Here is a 22000-nt window from a genome sequence, read left to right on the forward strand (position 1 = left end):
AAACGCGCCGTGAAACCGTAGATATAGCAGTCGGGGCGTGCGGTTTGCGAGCCGCGGCAAAAGAATTTACGGGCCGGGCATGTATGCGGGCTCTATTCTAGCCGAAAAATTGGGCCAAGCCCGCATACTCGCCTGAATTTTGCGGTTTCGCGTCTTTTACGGGGTCTGCTAGACTTTAATTTTGAAGCTCGCAATCTCGCCAAGTTCGCATGTAATCTAGACATAGGTCGTCATATTTGGCTGGGGAACCTCATGATCCAACCATTGTACCTATGGACATTTTGCTGAATTAATAAAGTTGGGCGAGAATTATAAAAAAAAAAAGGTTGTTCTGTGTCATCTTCCATCTTAGTATATCCCAGGTATTACAGCACGTCGTACAACATCCCAGTGTATGGTTGTAGTCTTCACACCATCACTAACCAGCGACTAGCCATTGCACATCTACCTGTCTGTTCCGGACTTCCTCCAGTCTCCCAACCCATTCCAAACATCGAACAAACTCTTCCACCGTAGCTCCTGCCCCGCGTGGCGTCTCGCTTCGGCCTGAGCTGCCGTTTCAGCCTCCACGTCTTCACCCCCTGCAAACATTGTACAAATCCATGCATGGACTTTCAGTCTCTGAACTTCACATGGTTCTCAGTTCGTAGGGATGAACAGCTGAATATACTACCGTTGGCGCCCCTGGAACTATCTTGCTGCTCCTGCTTCTCGAGTTTCTTGGCGAAGTTCCTGGCTGCCGCGAACACGTCCTTGGGCCTCTCCCACCCGCCGCCGAACATGCCGTGCCCTTCCTTGGGCTGCGGACGCGCCATGAACTCCAGCACCGGGAGCTCTTCGCTCCCGACCCAGTGGATGCAGTTCACAGGGCAGCACTCCACAGCCACCTGCCATTGCAAGTCGAATGAATAAATCAGCAAAAATATTCAGCAGATTAAGATCCCTGGATATGTTTCAAACAGCTGCACTGCTGCCGATGCTCGGTGAGAAACTGAGACCATCTGGACTACCTGGATCTGCTGCTCCACGTCGCCAAACTGGACTTCAACGTGCGCGCTTCCAAGAACATCGTCCATGGCAAACGTCTTGCCGGCATGGTGAACACACTCCCTACATCCTGCACATGGCAACCTGTACCTCTGAAGCACTGATGTTCTTTGATCAGAAATATCAGTACTACGTACCTATGCATTTGTTCTCATCCACAAAGAGAGCCTGGCTCCTGATAGGCCCATTCCAAGAACTGTATCCCTCCCCGGTGTAACCGCTCCCAAAGCCGCCTCTGCTCTTGCCAAATCCATCAGCTTTCCTGGATGAACTCCTCATCAACACCTCATACGCCTCATTCAGCAACAGCGTGTGGTCATGGCCCTGAACAGAAAAATACCAATTCACAGTTTAGATTCCATGATGCAAGGGAAAGAACCGATCTGATATCTAACACGACAAAACAGTTGCTATTTGTCGAGTTTTTTTTTTTACCTTTTACCTGAATTTCTATGAAACCAAAAACCATACCCAAAAAGAAGAGTAAATCGAAGAACAGGCAGATGGATGCGCACCTTGTCGCCAGCAATATCAGGATGGTGTTGCTTCTGGAGTTTCCTGTAAGCTTCCTTGATCTCCTGAGGTGTGGAATGAGTTGCTACTCCAAGAACCTGGTAGTAGTCCCTTCTTGTCTTCCCCTTTGCTGTGCTGCAGCACCTGATCATGGTCCTTCTGTACTTGTTTGGTCTAATCAGTTCATGGTGAGCTGATCCAGATCTGAGCTGCAAACAATAGTGATCAGAAGCAGCACAGGTGCTGAAGAACCCTGCCATTTCTCACTTCAGGTTCTTCTTCCTGTGCCCGTGAGGCTGTGACTCCTGGGCAACTGGAGATAAACTCTCTTCGGATATTTGCTGCTGACGAGTACAAGAAGCTGTCATTTTCAGAGAACAGATATTTACAGGATTTTTTTCATGCTTTCTACCTATTGGACATAAAGGAGAGGACCGAAAAAGCAAGCAGACTACTGATATTTGCATTATAACTGCACGTGTAAATATAGATTGCTCAAAACATTTCCCCTCGATGGTTTTAATAAGGTCATATTCCTGATCGTACATACATGTTCTGGTACTCTAGGAAATACAGTATGTGATCAAAGCTTATTCTGAGCGTATATGCAAATAAATAACAACGTAGATGTGTTGTGCACCTATGAGTACAACTATACATGCCAGCAAGGACCATATATCCTACTCCCTCCGTCCCATAATGTAAGACGTTTTTTGACACCACTAGTGTGAAAAAACGTCTTACATTATGGGACGGAGGGAGTACTACTCTACAACTTGAGCCGCCTATACATACATATTACATCTGTGGTCTTGTCTGGACTACGTAGATCTTCCCATCCTTCACTACTCCCTCAATATCCTGCGGTGACCCATAGAGCTCCTCGATGGCGTGGCCAGCCCGTGCAATGCTTGAGAGGATTGAGCTCCGGAATCCAGAGTCAGTGATGAGAGGGTCGGTCGTGTAGTCGAGTACAACTTCATCTTCCACATCCATAGGGACACTGAAACAGGCACACTCCTTAGCTGTAATACTAAATGAATTTTCAAGCATTTGCGTAAAGCAAGTCTCATGAAGGATTTTCACTAACCTATCATACAGCCCTGCTCCAGCGTAACCTTCCAGATCCTCACCATTAGAGTCTGAACGGAAGATGATTGACCGCTTTATGAAGAGACCAATTGGCTTGCTAGGGTAACCGAGTACCTATTAATGCGCTACATTCAGCTCAGCAAGAATTTAACATGTGAAAAAACTAAGATACTCAAGATATTCTCACCTTGGGAGAGTCGAGGTCATCTTTCTTACACACGAAGCTCATGGCACGGCCAGGATAAGCTCCCACAAGTGTTTCTCCAAGTCCTTTCACCACTTCAGCATATATCTCAGAAGAATCTCCAGATGACGGGTTCGTAGTATGAATAACAAAGGCATAGTCTGCGTTGACAATTTCTTGTACAAGAACAGCCATGGAAAGGTACTCATGATCGAGCTTCACCTTGCGGGTGCTAAAATATGCTCTTTCATTCCATTTTGATGCCCAAACCTAAAATAGAAATTATGTGAGATGTCGAAATCCCCCACTCAGAACGAATTCACTCACCCACTAATTTATCATAATCAAATGCTCTGATCTCTATAATAGATCTATCTAAGCTTTGGGGACAAATGATCCAAGAAGATCCAATTTATGTAGGTAAGTCCATGGCGTTTCTAATGACATCAAAACTCAGAGATGTGCATTCTGGATCCTTCACTGGTATGAGTGTCAGGAGAGCAGACCTTTTTAATTGCCATCCATGCTTGCTCCCAACGGTGGTCACTTTCATCTCCAGGCCAGGGCATTCCGGAGCTTAGCATCTTCTCCTTCAGCTCCTTAACCTGTAAAGGGAAGTATAGAAAAAGTGAGATAAACAAGGTTTCAAATTGCAATGAATGCAAATAGAATTTATAATTATTTTTTGTTTAAGAAAACTGTGGGGAAAACCCCGACAATATAAATAGGAACCTAAATTTATGTCGTAAGGAGTGAGGACTTGAGCCCATGTGGTGGGACTGTATCCACTCTCTCACTTCTTACTACCGCTGACAAAAAAATACTTTAAAGGACAGATCCAGTGCTAGAAGCTCCCACACCGGGTGGGGTCTGGGGAAGGATTATACGAGCCTCCCCCCTGCACAGTGCAATGCAGAGAGGCCGCATCAAACCCAGGACCTCTTGGCACAAGTGGGGAGTACTTCACCACTGCGTCAGGACTGTCCTTAAAAAAAAATCTATCGGATTTAAATCTTTAACTTAATTCTTCTAAAGATCTGGGTACGTGGCGGTCCGTTCACCTCTTAAGTTTCTTTATACTCTTTTAAAGATCTGAGTTGGTGGTGGCCCGTTTACCTCTTACGTTATTAAGAATCGTCACATTTGTTATCCATTTTATGAGGGATATACATATGGTTGGATTCAATTGATGTATATTCTGAGATTTTTTTTTTCTATTTTGTACAAACTTATGGACTACGTGGCGCAAGCGTTTAAACAACTGATAATAGTATATAACAAAATTAAATTCCATAGACAAAGCACAAGCATTTAGCTACTTGCAATGTTATATCTTACCAGTTGAGTTGGAGCAGTTAGATTAAGAACAGTTTTCCGGATTTCTCCTAGAGCACTAAAATCTTCTTGAGCAAGTCTGCCCTTCAGCATCTGTATGTTTTGTGCTACTTCCTGCCATCAAAGGACGGAACAATCAGTTGGCTCATTGCCTGGAAGATCATTACTTATTTCAAGTGTACTTTTGTGATAACATCATAACAATGTATGAGAATAATAAATTAAAAAATCATTATTGTGCTAGCAACTTTTTGTATTGGACAGGCAGATGAAACAGATTTCTCTAACCACTGTATAAACCGAGTGATACGGTGCTACCATTCACTTATTTAATTTCAAACAAGAACCACCAACCTTATTGGTCTCATCAGACAATATCTTCTCAAAGGTCCCAAATGGTATCGCAACTGATGTTGGGATACCAACCCATGAAGGTACTTTTCCTTTCAGGTATGCTATGTTGCGGGACTTTGCTCCAACCTGACAACAGAACGTGAGTAGCCAAAAGTGCAAGGCAAGAAGAGAAGGAATCCAACAGAGCAACAATTTGTTTCCTGATTAATTCTGAAAGTAGCATTTCGTAGTGCATAGAATTCTGTTATTACCATTTCATCAGAGAACTCTTCCGCTGATATTGCATATTTTCCAAGGAACTTTTTCTTGACTAATGATAAAGATGGTATTGCTTCACCACCTTGTGTATCTGAAGAACTTGACTGCATAAGTTCACTGTCCGATACCTCCCTACAAAGTGGTAGACACAAGATGTAATTGATTGACATATAATCAAGGATAGAAGGAGGATTATCAAGACAAGTAAACTAGAAAATACTAAGCCAAGGGATTCCAGGTTGGCTGTGATATTACTGGTGAAAGTTGAAAACTGAATAACAAGACGAAATATGATCGTATGGCGATAGTTCAACTGGTGTTTAGCTACTTGTCACTTATATAGCAGAAGGTTTTCCCAGCCCTATAAACTAATCAATCTTACTGACTATTGCTAACATAACTGACGTTGGCCTTCGAAAAAAGACAATTAGTACCTCCCTGTACCAAGTTATTCTCCATGGATGTGGCATGTGTTAAATAAAGGGCTACTCTGACAGAAGAAACTATTCATCAGATGTATGCAATTCATAACTAATAGTAAGAACTACCTGTAGGTGACATCTGCAGAAGTAGTTTTGAAGGAAAACACCTTCCCTTCATGTCCTTGAAGTTCAGACAGGGTGTTCGGGTCAAAGCATGTCGCAAACAACACCTTAGATAGAGAGAAGTGAGGCCATGTTAGATCAACAGAGGAAACATATCTTATCAAAACTAGAAATGTATTTGTGAAGACAAAAAAACCTTGCAATTCCTTGCTCGAACTGACACATGAGACAGAACATCTGGCATATCAGGTGTTATCACGCCAACAACACCATCTGGTATTTCTTCCTCTCCCTTGACACTCTTTGCCACAAGGATTGTTGGTTTATCATAAGTTTTGTTTTGAACAGAAAGCAACTTATCAACCACTACAATATAACCTGTTACTTCAACTGGGCTAATAACCTGCCAACTATTAAAAGGAGATGGACGTCAAGCACAGAGTAAAGGAACATAATACAATAAGATGTATAAACTGAATTGCTAAGTGACACCATTTCAAAATGACAGGTAATGCACAAGGAATCGTGGTGTAAAAAATAAAATAGCAACCATGGAATTCACAATTTTACCTTCCAAGGTGTGCGACATTTCTGAGAACAGGGTCAAATCGGTTCAGAAGAGCAGATAAAGTGGCAGCTGATCCACCACGAATTACTTCTTCTGTGAAGATGTCAACCTGCCAAAATGATATTTATGACTAGTCCCTAGAGGCCAAAATATGAACATAGATAAATAAAGCTGAAGTTCATAAAATACGTACTGCCCATTCCTCAACGTTGAGTAATGAGCCAAGATATTCAGCCGAGGGCTGCATCATATTGTAGTATTGTTCGCCCTTGCTCGCAAGGGCAAGTCTGGTTCTGTCAAGAAATGCTTTAGCGTAGAGGGCCCATTGGTCATCCTTTTGCTTAACCATGTCCATGGCTCGATTCCATCCCTTCAGGAAACACAGTAGAACAAAGTCACCATCCTTGATAATCATAACATGAAGTTCGCACATAACTGTTAAAAAAGAATAGCACATAACTGATAATTCTAGAAAATACTCCTTCAGGAAACACAGTAGAACAAAGTCACCATCCTTGATAATCATAACATGAAGTTCGCACATAACTGTTAAAAAAGAATAGCACATAACTGATAATTCTAGAAAATACTCCCTCTAGTAATTTTGAATTCATGACATTCACATAGTTTGAACTTGAACTTGATACTTTTAGATGGTGTTAAAAACTTGAAATTGCTAAAGAGAAAGAACACATTGCAAGCAATGGAGATACCCATAGGTACAAGACAAAGAATAACTAATAAGTTGAAACAGAAAACAAGAAAAGGAAAATTGTGAGCATCCACCCGACATACAAAAATAACTATATTATGGTTATGCATATCAAATTAGATGCAGATGAAAAATATTTTGTCTCTAGAAAACTTGAGACAGATGATCAATTTACCTTTAAGCAATATAAGATGTCTTCGTTGTCGTCAGTGGACAAGGCAAGATTTTCAAGAACAAGACTGATGAAGTACATAATTTTCTGGACAAGGGGAAAACATGTTTGAATGAGATACAACAAGATATAGTGAGTGTACAAGCACATATAGTGACATGACTAAAGCGATAATTGTGTAACCAACCTCCGGTGCTGCATCATTCAGCTCCTCATACGACCTTTCAACTGCTGTCCTGAAAGTAGAATCAAGAGCAATGTCCAAAAAGATAAGATCCTTCAAGCGTTCAGATGAGCCAGTGAGCAAAGGGCGTAGTTCAACACGAGCCTCCGATAACCCCTGCAAGGTAGCAATTAACATTGGCAACTCGTGATTCACATGGCAATCCAGCAGAATTGGTGAAATAGGCAAAAATTAATTAGTTCCAACGAACATAATAATTTGATAGAGAAATAATCCTCACCTCAAGAAGTGGCTCTGCTGACTTATCCTCAACATGGTCAAGCACAAATTGAAGCAAATCCTAGTCACACAATGAATGCCATAAAATAAATTTACAACATAAAAAATGTAAACATGTTGAGAAAAAGGGTAAGGATTTTACAGGAAAACCAGATGATAAACCATTCACCGGGTTGATTTGAACACCAACCATGAAACCTTCACCCTGTACCCAACCAATTAATTCCATTAGATACGAGCACAGGTATCTAGTTTTACCAGAGTGATCACTGATGAGAATATTACCTCTGATTTGTATCCCATACATGTCGCAATAGCAGACTCAAGATCAGCACCAGAGTGCACAGCCTGAAGAAATAGAAGTAGAATAACATTTGATCACTGATAAACAAATGGTGCGTGATATTTTACTTAATTATTCTTGAACGGGGATAAGAATGCCACTCAAAATGATATATTTATTTATTTAAATTGCCATCGGCTATGCGGCTGACAAGTTAAACCTTCCTCTAGGAAACGTGGAATTATCATGATCAGCATGGCAACATCATATATTTTCCATAATAGCTAGGATCTAAAAATAGATACTCCCTCCGATCCAAAATAAGTGTCGCAGTTTTGAACTAAGGTTAGTTCAACCTTAGTTCAAAACTACGACACTTATTATGGATCGGAGGGAGTAATAGATAGTGATCAGGCTTTAATTCTAACTTGCCCCATTTCATACATAATCAATAAGCTCGGTATAGTTGTCATAGAAATTTGGCATGGCTCCGACTAGTGGAAGTGTGTCACCAGTCTAGGTCAACAATGAAAGCGTACTACTGTCTAAGATTTGTGGCAGAGATGGCAAGCTGAGGGATAACAGGTGAGCAGAGAAAGAGGACATGATAATACATTGCATTCAAGCCGGATTGAATCAATGTGTGTGGCAGTCCTTACATAACAATCCAAATGAAGGATAATTTGACGATCTTATCTTCCTATTCGGCCGGAGAGGCTGAGCTAGGGTTGAATATGGAGAGCCATGTTAAGTGGAAACACACTCTCAAATCTCAATGAAAGACTATCCTTCTGATCATCTCTTTGGCTCCAGAAAATAGCCCATTATCGGAAGAGATGTGTTGACTCTGTCTAACTACAGAAGTAATGATTGCTAGATTATTTGAGATGACTAGAACCAGGAGGATAGCCAGAGCAGCATGACCTAAGGGATCGAGGTACAGACTAAGGATGAAAGGACAACATGGGAAGGACTTCTCCAATTAAAACACAATCACATGAGGTAGGTAATTCTAACTAAAATAAAATAAATAAATAGTTAAAAAGGATAGTCACAGCTCATAGTAGTTGCCATGGACCCAGCAAAGGTGATTTTATGTGTAAGCTGTCATCAACTGAAAACTGACCCACAGTTCTGAAAATGCCTCTCATTTTTTTAAATGTATACAAAACCCTCTAAAATAGTAAGGAGTTCTAATAAATTGACCCCACAGGATTTTAGGTCTGGCAAGTGGCACCACTACTGACGCTTGGCTTCGTTGACCTGGTGAAGTGAAAGTTAAAAGGTTATACTATTAGCAGAGAAAGGCAACGTTCTGCATATACCATCGCCCATATGCCGTTGAGGATTGATCTAAATCATTTCTAAGCAACAGAAGAATATGTGCCTTCCGAAATTCTATAAGATTTTTCTACTGTATAAGACGTTGGGAACCACCGAGTATCTGAATGGTAAGCAGACAAGGTTGTGTCACCAAGCACCAGGGTTCCAATACTACCTACCACTTAAGAATACATTGGAGGGGTTGCTTCCCCTGTTGGTTTATTCTTTTCCTACGGTAAGGCATTTGCAAAAGCCAAATTTCACATACAAGCTACATAGGTTATCTTTCCTTCTTTTTTTCACGACCGCTATTTTACATACCTTCAGGCTTCTCATATAGTTGCCCAAATCACGGAGTAACCCCTCTTTCTGGTCACTCCTGAATTTTGGTTCTGAATGAATTGCACGATCATAGCTCAACAGTCGTTCTTTGGTTATGCCATTTTTGTTCAAGGTGTCCCAGTAAACGTTGATATCGAAATCGCTCTTGATATAATCAATTATCGCCTGCCCACAGAGACATAAAGATCAAATCCTCAAAGCCAAAATCTTTAATATGCTATGATGAACTCCAAACATCAATTACCTGGCATATGACTACATCATCTGGGCTTGTATTGTTGTGCAGTTTCTGGTGCCATTCTTCCATAATTCCACCTTTGCAGTCATTATTTCTCTACAAACCAACAAGCAAATTTTATTGACAACCCAAAAGTTTCATGAAGCAACAAATAAAAGGTAGTGGATAGTTTTTTAGGAGCATTAGCTTTCACCTGGATTACTAATATCTCATCACGGATACGCTGACCAACATCACCTTCACCTCCACGACCAACAGCAGACAATAACATTCTTAAGATCTCTCTGTACTGTGGGTAACTTTTGTACATATTCTCGAGGTCATCTGTAAACCTGTCTTGTGCTTGGCTTATCTCACTGCATGGTTATAGATCGTTATGAGGTGCCATAGCAGATGCAACTGAGTGATGGTTTCGTCCGATGTAATATTCAATAGTTCCCAGTCTACTAAATTGTGTTCTGTTTCCGTGTTTTCTTGAGTGAAAATCAGTGAAGAGGAAAGAAGTATGAGGTATCAGGTATGAAGTATGTACCGTGGTTTCACATTGTAGTTCTTGTTCCATATTAGTTGCCTGGTAGACATGAATCTAATCCAAACAAAAAGTCCAACGATACCCAATAGTCCAGCATCTCTGGCTTGGTCAACTAGATCCGCCGCAATATTGAATCTGCCAAGGAACATAGCTTGATTTCATGGATTTTTCAGGAAAGAACAAGTCATTCTTTAGTACAGATATTTGAGTGTCCAACCTGTGCATAAAAGATCGCTGGGCATCTTCCTCCAGATCTGCTATTCTTTCCAGGAAATCCTTTGCGGTGCCTTTACCGGCATCACCCGTATCCTTTAGTTAAGAATAGATATAAGAGTTATTATTAATCCAAGAGTTGTACCAGAATTGAACAAAGAAATGTTACGAGTTGCAAAGGCGAAGTAGAAGAACAATTGCCTTTGATTTCTTAGTAACTTTGGTGTTGAAATCCAAATAGAAGTCGGAGTCGTTGTTCTTTATCCATGTTTCACCACGCCGGAGAACAAAGGGCATCCCCTTGTATCTGCCGTCATCAAGCTCTATCTCAACAACCTGGATATGATTAAGTCCTGAGTGTTTATATGAAGTCTGGAAGAGAACAAAAACAAAAATAGGACCCTCAAATAATATGTACCTGGTATTGCACACCATCCAATTCAGACTCACCGAATGAAGTTTCACATGCCTTGTCGAGAACTGTTGAGCCAGAAGGCACTATGCTAGAAGGAGGTGCCTGCACAATTAAAAAAGACCTCGTTACTACAGACTATGTGTTTCTTTCAGATCTGAGCTTGCAGCTTAAATGCAATTATTTATTATTATTTGCACCTCCCATTCTCCGGGCTTTTTTGCCAGTGCCCAGTGAAGAATAAGTGGCTCCATACGGTTTGTTGCCAAGTGAACTCTGGTTTTACCTAGAGTATTTGTGGCAATTGCCTTCAGAACAGAGAAGTCCAATTAGTTTGGTCAAACCAAAGCTTAGAAATATGAAAGATTGGTCAGGCATGCTAACCAGTATCTCCTCATCACCGATCTTGAAAAGCTTCCTGCTTAGGACGTCACAGTTATCCCCCTCCTGCAAGGACTTTGTGAAGAGATCAAAAACAGTTGGCTGTTTGGGTGCAGCTTTTACTTGCTGTTCTGTAACCACAGGCTTATGTTTATTAAGAAGTTGCGTGATATCTCTGTTTCTGCGCTGAATCCTTTCTACTGAGAAGTACTTCTTCTTCTCCAGTTGCTTGGAAACTTTCTTTTCAAGGTTTCCTTTCACAATTTTCTTCCTTAATTGATCAACTGAGGCTCCATTATCCAACTCAGCCTGCAGTTCCTTTCTTGCTTCCTCAAACTCAACCTAGCAAATGCAAAATAAGAACTTATGTAAAGTGTTAACTAAAAATGGTCAGCTGAACTGAGAGTTGAGGATAGTTCGATGTGTTACCAGTTGCTTCTCTGGGGAATAATTTGGCTTGCCAGCTTTCTCCCATCTTAGGTAAGCCTGGACTTGTACAAGTTCCTCTGGGACACTGGTTATGGTAGTTTGAGATGCAGGAGCATCACTTCCACTCGACTCGGGTGTTTTTGTTAATCTAGCTCGCAGCTTCTTCAGTGGAACACCTCTGTTTAATTCCTCTATTAACTCTGCTCGTGCTGCTTCATACTCCCCCTAGTGAAAGATGACAAAAAAAAAGAATCAGTTTGTGAAGTACCTTTTAAGGTAAGATGCAAATTAATCATTGAACTTGCCTTCTCTTGGTCAGCTGTATAAGACCGCTTTCCATTCCTTTCCCAACGAAGGTACGATTGGATCTGCACAAGATCCTCTGGCACCACAATAGCAGAAGCAGTAGCACCAGGTGCATCTTGCCCCTCATTACGGCTTGTCTGTAGTTGGATTAGGAAATTCTGGCCATTGTTTTTAAACCTGTCCAAAGTAGGGTGCTGCGTTGCTGATATCGTGTGCATTCGAACAAACAAGCAGGGCTGCATGGTAATCCGACAGCAAAACTCACCATTTATTCCGTGCCTCGTCGAACACAAGGAACTCGATGGCTTGAACTGCGGGATCATCTATCTCAATTCTCAGCGTGGAATTGTCACCTGACTGCACAGTTACGGACAGAATAAATACCAACCAAAAATACTCTGTTGTAACTTGTAAGACATAATGCATCTGTGAAGACTGAAATACCTTTACAAAAGGTGACCTGAGGGCCTTGTTCTTGTACACTGTCGTTCCATCCGGTCTTCGGGACGGGAGGAGCCATTCTCTGCAACCAAACAGCTGAATTAGCAAGTCTTCAAATAAAACTGAATGCACAGCATGCGAGACAAGAGAAGGCGGCCAGATTCACCTCCTGTCCGAGCGGAGGGCGCCCCAATGCAGAACCAGGGAGCCGCTGGTGTTGGTCGCCTGGAGATTGATCTCGGCGACCGCACCCTGCGGCGCTGGGTTCAAAGTCACCTGCCACACAGAATGCATTATGACACATAGACAGAAACGAACAAATTTGTATAGTAGTAGCAAATAACTGATCCAGGCTGCACTCTACATGCATGTACTCCTATGTACGTGTACGGTTACATATCAGCACCTGGAGCTCGGAGTTGGACTCCAGCTTGAACCTTCCGACAACCTGCAGCAACCACAGCGGGAGCGAGGTGAGCAAACCGTCGAACGGAAGGCGGGCACTAAACCAAAACCTGGCAGAGCATTGGTGAGCTCTCGCGTGCGCGCACGTACTTCCGGGGAGGCGCGGTCTGTGGGCGCGGCGACGGCGCGGGGCACGAGGAGGCTGCGGCGGGAGACCGCGAGGGAGGCGGCGGCGCGGCGGGCGGGCAGCGGCCGCTGCGACCGCGGGCGCGGCGCCGGCGAGGACGGGGACGCGTGGATCCCGACGGCGCACCGCTCCGCCGCTGTAGCCGCAGAGAATCCGCCCATAGCACGAATCTCAACCACTCCAACGCAGGCCTGATCCCCGCGCTACTGCCCCTGTCCGTACGCTGCTCCCTAGTCCCCCCGTCCCTCCCACGGATCGCTCGCTTTTCCGCCTCTGCTCCTGCCGAGACGAACGGAGCAAAAATCAACAGAGCTACGTACTACGTGTGATCGAGCGGAATGCAACGCTCGAGCAAGAGCCGGAGATCGAGCTGCGTGCGCGTGCGCGTGCGCGTTGGCCACTCACGGCCGCAGTCGACGACGAAGCGGCGGAAGGAGCGGGGCGAGGGAGTGGGCGGTGGTGGATGGGACGGAAGCTGCGGGCGCGGGGCAGGGAAATGGGCGCGGGCGTCGGTGTCAGTGCCCGCGTCGTCTTCCCTCTCTCTTCGTCTTTACTCCCGCGCCGGGGAGTGCGAGCGTGGGTGTGCGTGTGGACGTGTGAATCTCATCGAGTGGCGGGGATGACGGGAGTTTTTTAATATCTTCTCGCTTGAGGCGATAGCAAAACCGCCACACCTTTTTCTTAAAAAAGAAACGGTGTGGTACACTTCGCATCCGCCTCCTTGCCCTTTTCGGCATTTCCCAACGGGGAACGGCGCGGAGCTGCCGACATGTGAACCCCGTCGAATCAAATTTTGAAATTTGAAAAGAAAATATCGATTTAGATTTATTTATTTATATTTGATAAGAAATAGGTCACGGCTTGTTCATCGTGAGCTCGTGCTCGTGGCAAGGAGACAAAGCGATAGATAGGACAACACGGAGCATCCTTCAAACCATACAAATGGGCAGATATCTAGTGAAAACCGCCTTTTTCAAAATCCCAAAACGTCGCTGGAATAAATATATAGCATGTGCATGAGCTTTTTAGAATAGTAATTTCAAAATAAATTGTGACACTAGTGAAGGGCGTGTATACAGTAGATCAACCTACATTGTCTTTCCCATTCTGAGTTCTCAACTTTAAAATCGGCTTACAGTAGATCAGACAACTATATACAAAGAAAAAAAATCAACATCTTCAACACTACAATGATTACACAAGATATATCGTCAAAAATATTTTACAATGAATATTCAATTTTATTTTAAGCAACGTATTCTTTATCGGCATGGAAGGTCAATCAAATTGACACCTAGAAGAATGTGTCAATTATACGACACGAGCTACTCCAAAGTAGTACATTTGACTCCAAAGTGGCTCTATTTCTCATGTGAACATTTGGAATGGAGGTATACGGTAAGTTAGAGCATTCGCACTTGTTGAATCTATGATCTTATTTCTTTCAATCACATAATTAGAAAAGCGAGACTTGAAAACAAAATACAAGGATAAAATGCCATGTATCATGAATCTGGAGTGATGCCTTTGGATGGTTAACATTAACTATACTCTTGATTTGTTGGAGCAATGAGAACAAATATAGAAATATCTACATCGAACTATCCAAAAAAAAAAGAAAAAACATCGCGGGGGGGGGGGGGGGGGGGGGGGGGGGGGGGGATTGAGTCCATATTAGATTTTGTGGTTGGTGGAATTCGCAAGATAACTCTTATAAGAATTTTTCTTAAAGTTACGATTCCTTGTAGTGATTCCTTAGTTTTCTTTAAGGGAGGTCACTGTGCGGAATGACTGTTTTGTATCATCCAGCTTCCAACATTGGTAAATTTAAATAGGTACAACTATTCCAAACTAGCGTTTCTTGCCATTTACTTGTCCCTGGTCCTGCCCACCAACGACAACTTCTCCTACATCAGGCATCATCCACCATGGCAAAAAAAATTAAAAAACTGGGAAGGTAAGAATTTGGATTCACCTATCTCGGATTGTGCGCCACTCCCTGTGCATCCCATCAAGGGCATCATCGTCGTCAACATAGGCAACGTCTGGCAGATGCACTGGCAACTGACAGGTGCGTAAGTTCCATGGATAAACTGCTGATGAAACTTATGCTTGGTTGCATGTAGTCACTCGCTCGCCTAGTTTTCAGCATCCGTGCCCAACATGTGGATGTTTCCAAATTTTTATTGAAAATCCAATGTGAAAAAATCAGTAAACAAAAAAGCCCTAAAGATGATTGAGAATCAACTTATGATTATGATATATGAGAGTAAACAGAGAAATGTGTGTAAAAATGCACATGTAGGGAGGTACTCTTAGAGCATGATGCCAGTAATAAACCTTAGAGCATCTCTAACAACTCTTAACTCCCGAAAGACCCTTACTGGGATCCTACCAAAAAAATTGGGGTATTGGAAGGCTGTCAACTAGCTAATCCTCTAAATTTAACTCCTAATATTTTTTCTTTGCTATTTCTTGCATCCTTTTACATACATAAAACCACATTTCAACTGTAATCACATTTCACATTTTACTAGTTAGATCATCATGTGCCTTGTGCTCAAGGGCCGGATTTGGACGGCGGATAGGTTGCTAGCCGCAATCTTCCTCGGGATGCATGTTGCAAGCTGTGTGGCCAAGCCGATGAGGCTCTTAAGCTTTAGATTTATTTATTTATTTATTTATATTGATAAAAATATATGATCTTATTTCTTTCAAGGGCATAAATTAGAGACGTGAGACTTGAAAACAAAATAGAAGGATAAAATGCCATGTACCATGAATCTCCTACATGTGAAATAACACAATAAGTCTTGGAGTGATGTCTTTGGATAGTTAGCATTAACTATACTCTTGATTTTTGGAGCAATGAGAACAACTATAGAAATATATGCATTGGACTTTTCAAAAGAACAGAAAACATTCTCAAAAGGGGGTGTGGGGGTGAGTTCATATTAGATTTCATATAGAATTTGTGGTCGGTGGAATTAGCAAGATAACTTTTTTTTTCAAAGATAGGATTCCTTGTAGTAGTTCCGTGATTTTCTTTAAGGGAGGTCACAATGCGGAATGGCTATTTTGTATCCCCCATCTTCCAACATTGGTACATTTAAATGGATACAGCTATCCCAAACTATCGTTTCTTGCCATTTACTTGTCCCTAGTCCTGCTCACCACTGACAACTTCTCCCACATCAGGCATCATCTGCCATGGCAAAAAGAAAAAGGAAATCTGGGAAGGTAAGAATTGGGATTCTCCTATCATAGGTTGTGCACCACTCCCCATGCATCCCATCAAGGGCATCATCGTCGTCAACGGAGGCAATGTCCGGCAGATGCACTAGCAACTGACAGGTGTAGGAGTTCCATGGATAAAGTGGTGAAGAAACTTATGCTTGGCTGCATGTAGTCACGCGCTCGCTTAGTTTTTCAGCATTCTTGCCCAACATGTGGTATGTTTCCGAAGTTTTATTGAAAAGTCCAATGTGAAAATTTTAGTAAACAAAAGAAGCCCTAAAGAGGATTCAAAATTAGCTTATGATTATGTTTTCATGAGAGTAAACTATGATTTATGAGAGTACACAAAAAAAATGTGCGTAAAAAGGCACATGTAAGGGGGCACTGCTTAGAGCATGAGGCCAATAATGAACCTTGGAGCATCTTTAACAAGTCTTAACTACCCAAAGACCTTTACTGGTACCCTACCAAAATTTCTTTTGGGGTATTGGAAGGCTATCAACTAGCTAATCCTCTAAATTTAACTCCTAATAATTTTTCTTTGCTATTTCTTGCATCCTTTTACATACATAAAACCACATTTCAAATGTAATCATATTTCATTTAATCACATTTCAACTGTAATTGCATTTTACATTTCACTAATTTTTCATTTCAAGATCAGCACGTGCCTTATGCTCAAGGGCCGGTTTTGGATGGCGGATAGGCTGGCTAGCCGCAATCTTCCTCACCATGCGTGTCGCAAGCCGTGTGACCAAGCCGATGAGGATCTTCGGCATATGATGCTTGGCTGCCCCTTCGCCTGACAAGTGTGGTATCAACTTATTCTGCCCCACTGCCTACACCGATTCACATAGATGCACCACGTTGATTGGTGGCGGTGGCGCCGCGCCCACGGAGCTCGGAAATCGTGTCGCTGGTGGTCGTGGGACTGCGCTTCATTTGGCTTGAGAGAAATAGCCATGTCTTTAACAAGATTCCGTCCTCCCCTGAGAGTGTAGCTTTTTTTGAATAGTTTGGATGACCACATGTATGGCTAGAGCGGAGCTCCTGCTATGGCATCAGCGCACCAAGGCGGGCACGTAGGCGAGTGGTCCTGAGGCCCTTTGGTGGAAGGAGCGGATGCAGGTGTGTTGCATGGCGTGGGTTAACCTTGTAAAATTAGTCTGTAACGTACTATAAAATTAGTCTGTAACGTACTATCTCTTCCAATGCTAATGCAAAGACGGGGGGTTTGCGATTGAGGATAGAAAATTTCTGGGATCGAGAGGTGATAGACTGCCAAACGGGATTGCTAAATTTCCGGTTGACTGAGATTAAACCAAGTCTCAGTCGATACTGTATTCATGGGATCGTACATAAAGATCCGTGCAAATTTTTCTTTTTAGTTTTTCTTTTTTTTTCTTACATGTTTCATTTGACTTAGACTTGGTTAAGAGCAACTCCAATGGGGCGATCCATTTCGTCCGCCCGCGTCTGTTTGGGTCGACGCAGACAAAAGTGACGGCCCAACGCGCCGACCCAAACGGACGCGCGTCCGTTTTTCGTCCGCGGGCGACCCATTCCCGGCCCAATTTTGAGTCCGATTTGCGTCGGCGCGGACACGAGAGGACGCGCGCACGCCTACTCTTCTCCCCGGACCCGCCGGTCGGTGGCAGCCACCACCATTTTCCCCAAAAACGCTCCCGCCCGCGCGAGCTCGCTCCCGCCCCAACCATGGATGACGCCATCGATCTCGATGTCGACCTCGACGCCGCCGCCGGCCTTGCCTCCCTCGCCTCGTCCGGCGCCGTCGCCCCCTCCGGGAAAGGCAAGCCTCGTGCCCCGTGCAAGACCGCCCCTGCGACCAAGAAGAAGAAGGCGCTGACGCCCGAACAGTAGGCAAGCGAGTCGGCCAAGAGGAAGGGCTGGAGGCACGCCGCGGACGCGAGGGATGAGGCCGCCGCGTAGGCCACCGCCGTGGCCGCCGCACAGCAGGAGTTCACCAACGCCCGCGTCGCGGCGGCAACGAGGGAGGCGCTCTACATGCTAGGGGTAAACCCTAGCCAGCACAGCCTCGTCCAAGCCGCCATCGCCGAGGCCAGCACCGGCTCGTCAGCGTTTCCTCGGATGGTGGTGCTCGAGTCACCCCGCGCGTTGGCTTGCAACCCGGTCCCCGGCTTCCACGTCTACCCACAGGTCTCCCGCCTCTCCGAGGAGTGCTCACCCGACGTGAGCGTGGTCGCGCCTTCCACGCCTGAGCCAGCGCCCATCGACCTGAACGCCACCCCGGTGGTTGGTGGCTCGTCGTCCGTCGGCACGAGGAAACGCGCGCGGCAGACGCCGGCCGGTGGGCTCCCAGACGCCTGTAACCTGTTCGAGGGAATGTCATCCGCCGTCGATGAGGACTTCATGCAAAACCTCATCTTCGAGGCCGGTGCGCCAGGCGCAGGCTACGATCCCGACGAGACACAAAGCCAGGACGGCCACGGGGCGTTCTGAAGGAAATATGCCCTAGAGGCAATAATAAAGTTATTATTTATTTCCTCATATCATGATAAGTGTTTATTATTGCTGCTATAATTGTATTAACCGGAAACATGATACATGTGTGAATACATAGACAAACATAAAGTCACTAGTATGCCTCTACTTGACTAGCTCATTAATCAAAGATGGTTATGTTTCCTAACCATAGACATGTGTTGTCATTTGATTAACGGGATCACATCATTAGGAGAATAATGTGTTTGACTTGACCCATTCTGTTAGCCTAGCACTTGATAGTTTAGTATGTTGCTATTGCTTTCTTCATGACTTATACAAAGTTCCTACAACTATGAGATTATGCAACTCCCGTTTACCGGAGGAAAACTTTGTGTGCTACCAAACGTCACAACGTAACTGGGTGATTATAAAGGAGCTCTACGACTAAGGAACGATCACGAAGATCAACTTGTGTGTCTAGAGGTACCCCCTGTACCTCTAGACACACAAGTTGATCTTCGTGATCGTTCCTTAGCCGTGTGCGGTGCCCCCCTCCACCGTATTCCACCTCGGTCATATCATAGCGGTGCTTAGGCGAAGCCCTGCATCGGTAGAACATCATCACCGTCACCACGCCGTCGTGCTGACGGAACTCATCCCCGACACCCTGCTGGATCGGTGTCCGGGGATCGTCATCGAGCTGAACGTGTGCTGATCTCGGAGGTGCCGTACGTTCGGTACTTGGATCGGTCGGATCGTGAAGACGTATGACTACATCAACCGCGTTGTCATAACGCTTCCGCTTTCGGTCTACGAGGGTACGTGGACAACACTCTCCCCTCTCGTTGCTATGCATCACCATGATCTTGCGTGTGCGTAGGAATTTTTTTTGAAATTACTACGTTCCCCAACACGTTCACGCCGGCCGCTGGACGGCTTCATGCGTGATCAGGTCGGCGTCGACCTGGACGGCTTCCCCCTCGACCACGAGTTCCCGGACGACTACGGGTGAGAGGAAGAGGACGAGTGCGACATCGACGTGGATCCTTTGTTCGAGGACGAGCTCACCAACCAAGCCGCCGGTGCTAAGCCCAAGCGCAAGAGCAAGCGTACGAAGGAGTACACGGCGGCCGAGGTCAAGCTTCTTTGCGAGTGTTGGCGAGACATTGGACAAGACCCGAAGACGGGCGCCGAGCAAAAGCATTCGACCTTTTGGACTCGTGTGCACCGAGAGTTCCATGAGCGCAAGAAGTTTCCACCTTACCAATTTGTGAGCACGCGCGGGTGGGTCTCCATTTCCAAACGGTGGAGGGTGATCCAACAAGAGTGCAACAAGTTTTGCGCCACCCTTGAGAGCGTCAAGGCCCGCCCCATGAGCGGCATCGGCATGCACGACATAGTATGATAGCAAGCAAGCTACCCTCTTTTGTGTCATCAAGATCATCCTTGCTATCACTTGCCCATATGCTTGCATGGAAACATTTTGTAGGCATTTCAAGCTTGGGAGGCATTCAAGGTTCAACACAATGGCAAGTGCGTCAACCTCTCTCATTGCTATCGGGTCATCAAGGACGAAGAGAAGTTCAAGGCACAATATGCCGCACTCAAGGCACGCAGGGGAAAGAAAGCCGTGGAGGATGTTGGGGAGGGCGAGCCGGCACGACCACGGGGGAAGACCAACTCCAAGAAGGAGGACAAGCGATATGCAACCACCAACGCCTTGATCGCAAGCGTAGACGACATGATGAATAAGAAGGACTCAAGGTTGGAGGAGCGCCAGCGTTTCAAGGCGGAGCAAATGGATGCTTTCATGGAGATCCAAAGGAGGAGGCTTGATCTTGACGCCGAGAAGCAAGCCAAGATGTTCGAGCTCGAGGCGGAGAAGCAAGCCAAGATGCTAAAGATCGAGGCCGCCAACGCCAAGACCAAGGCGAAAGAAGTGGCTCTTGCGAGCATGATGACCGGGGTGGAGATCATGAAGGTGGATCTCAACACTGTGTCGCCAAGGAAGAGGCCATGGTTCGAGAAGATGCAAGCCGACATGCTCAAGTTCGCCGACGAGTGATCTATGGCGGCAAGGGCCATCTTTTTTGTATGCCGACAGGTGTGCCAGCATGACCACGGGAGCCGAGATGGCGTGGTCGAACTCAAGTCCCACCCTTTTTTGGGAACCGGCTCCTCTACCGTGCAGCGGGCACGGTAGGGATGCTACAGTACCCCGGAAGAGTGTAAATACAGAAGGCACGACAGGGTGAACCGTAGCCGAAAATACTGTTTGCATACTGTAGCGGAATGTACTGTTTCGGTTCTGTAGCATTTGCACTGTTTGCGCACTATAGCAAATAGATCTGAGCCCTTTATACTGCATCTAACAGCTGATAGATGCCCAAAGGCAGGGCACTGTAGCATCCCTGCCGTGCTCACTGCACGGTAGAGGAGCCGGTTCCCCTTTTTTGTGTGCTGGCATGTGCGCCGGCCGGCTGGCGAGGGCGCCAACATGAACTGTGTTGATTTTTTTTGAAGCCGGCATTGTACGTCGGCGCTGGCATGGTGCCGGCATGAGACATGGCCGCTGGCATAATCGGCGCGGGCCTTTTTATTTAAAAGTTGAATGCGGGCATGAAATGGGTCGGCGCGTTGCCGACCCAAATGCAAAACTGGGCGAACGCCGGGCGGGCGGCCGACCCAAACGGACAAAAAGCGGACAAATGCGCCGTCTATTTGGATCGGCCCGTTGGAGTTGCTCTAGACCCATTGCCAAAATCATCCCCAAATTGCAGGTTTTCTGGGGAGTACTCCGTCTTTTCTCTTCGTACAAGCTCCGCATCGGAGAGGCAAAGCAAAAGCGTCACGAGATCCAACCGCCGGCAGAGCCGGGGCAGCTGGGATCTCGAGCGCCAACGCGAGACCACCACGTGTGCCGCCACCAAGTGCCTGACATGTGGACCAGGCGTACGATTTGCCCGCGTGGCATGCATGGGGGACGCGTGCAGGCTTCTCGGTGCGGGCTGCGAGTAGAAAAAAAATATCTGGCGAAGGAGAAGATATGCAGTGAGCTCGCAGGCAGGATCACGTGCGTCTTCTTGTTATTCTTTTCTGCGGAGGCTGGGGCCTGAAAGAGTGAAAGTTTTCATTTTAAAATATAAAAAATGGAGCATTCGTAGCCACCCATAGTAGTACAGTGGAAGAACAAAGAGACAAACATATCGCTGCGATTGTGATTCGTTTCGTTCAGATATATTTCTTTTCTCCAGGAGAGTTTTGAGTCGCTGTACCGCACGTGTAATTTTGGGACAAAACAGCCGGTGCTTTCTTTCTGCCAACAATGATACTAGGAAAACACAAATGATAAATATGGTCTACCGTGTTTTCAATCTATTTATTTTCAATCATAATAGTACAACAAACACCGAAAATAATAAAAATTACATTCAGATCCGTAAACCACCTAGCGACAACTACAAGCACCGAAGCGAGCCGAAGGCGGGCCACTATCTTCGCCCCTCGAGCCGAGCAAAACTTGTTGTAGTAAATAGTCAAAAAGTCGTCCTGCTAAGACCTC

The 22000-nt window shown here is 45.1% G+C and overlaps 2 protein-coding genes across 4 annotated transcripts; both read right to left on the reverse strand.

Moving 5' to 3' along the window:
• Positions 1 to 253: 253 nt before the first annotated feature.
• On the reverse strand, positions 254 to 2026 carry LOC123159619 (chaperone protein dnaJ C76, chloroplastic). Its single transcript, XM_044577436.1, has 5 exons — positions 1563 to 2026; positions 1185 to 1371; positions 1011 to 1117; positions 674 to 887; positions 254 to 581 (listed from the first exon to the last, which is right to left on the reverse strand). The coding sequence occupies exons 1-5, from the start codon at positions 1818 to 1820 to the stop codon at positions 445 to 447; spliced, it is 903 nt and encodes a 300-aa protein (XP_044433371.1). The 5' UTR covers positions 1821 to 2026; the 3' UTR covers positions 254 to 444.
• Positions 2027 to 2045: 19 nt separating this feature from the next.
• LOC123159617 (alpha-glucan water dikinase, chloroplastic) lies at positions 2046 to 13371 on the reverse strand. Of its 3 annotated transcripts, XM_044577434.1 has the most exons (34): positions 13141 to 13369; positions 12699 to 13014; positions 12550 to 12591; positions 12310 to 12419; positions 12147 to 12225; positions 11968 to 12059; positions 11702 to 11879; positions 11397 to 11621; positions 10971 to 11309; positions 10787 to 10894; positions 10593 to 10691; positions 10376 to 10510; positions 10179 to 10270; positions 9962 to 10096; positions 9623 to 9785; positions 9436 to 9525; positions 9171 to 9356; positions 7529 to 7591; positions 7386 to 7448; positions 7245 to 7304; positions 6968 to 7120; positions 6784 to 6867; positions 6090 to 6266; positions 5899 to 6005; positions 5525 to 5738; positions 5332 to 5435; positions 4777 to 4915; positions 4526 to 4651; positions 4175 to 4285; positions 3343 to 3441; positions 2840 to 3106; positions 2651 to 2766; positions 2331 to 2563; positions 2046 to 2246 (listed from the first exon to the last, which is right to left on the reverse strand). In XM_044577434.1, the coding sequence occupies exons 2-33, from the start codon at positions 12894 to 12896 to the stop codon at positions 2359 to 2361; spliced, it is 4359 nt and encodes a 1452-aa protein (XP_044433369.1). In that variant the 5' UTR covers positions 12897 to 13014; positions 13141 to 13369; the 3' UTR covers positions 2046 to 2246; positions 2331 to 2358. The 3 variants fall into 3 exon arrangements, with proteins under 3 accessions (XP_044433369.1, XP_044433368.1, XP_044433370.1); XM_044577433.1 differs by having other exon boundaries at positions 2046 to 2563; positions 13141 to 13368; XM_044577435.1 differs by lacking the exons at positions 2046 to 2246; positions 2331 to 2563; positions 2651 to 2766 and having other exon boundaries at positions 3007 to 3275; positions 3307 to 3441; positions 13141 to 13371.
• Positions 13372 to 22000: the final 8629 nt, after the last annotated feature.

The sequence above is a fragment of the Triticum aestivum genome, chromosome 7B (assembly GCF_018294505.1).
Source record: "Triticum aestivum cultivar Chinese Spring chromosome 7B, IWGSC CS RefSeq v2.1, whole genome shotgun sequence".
NCBI classification, from domain to species: domain Eukaryota; kingdom Viridiplantae; phylum Streptophyta; class Magnoliopsida; order Poales; family Poaceae; genus Triticum; species Triticum aestivum.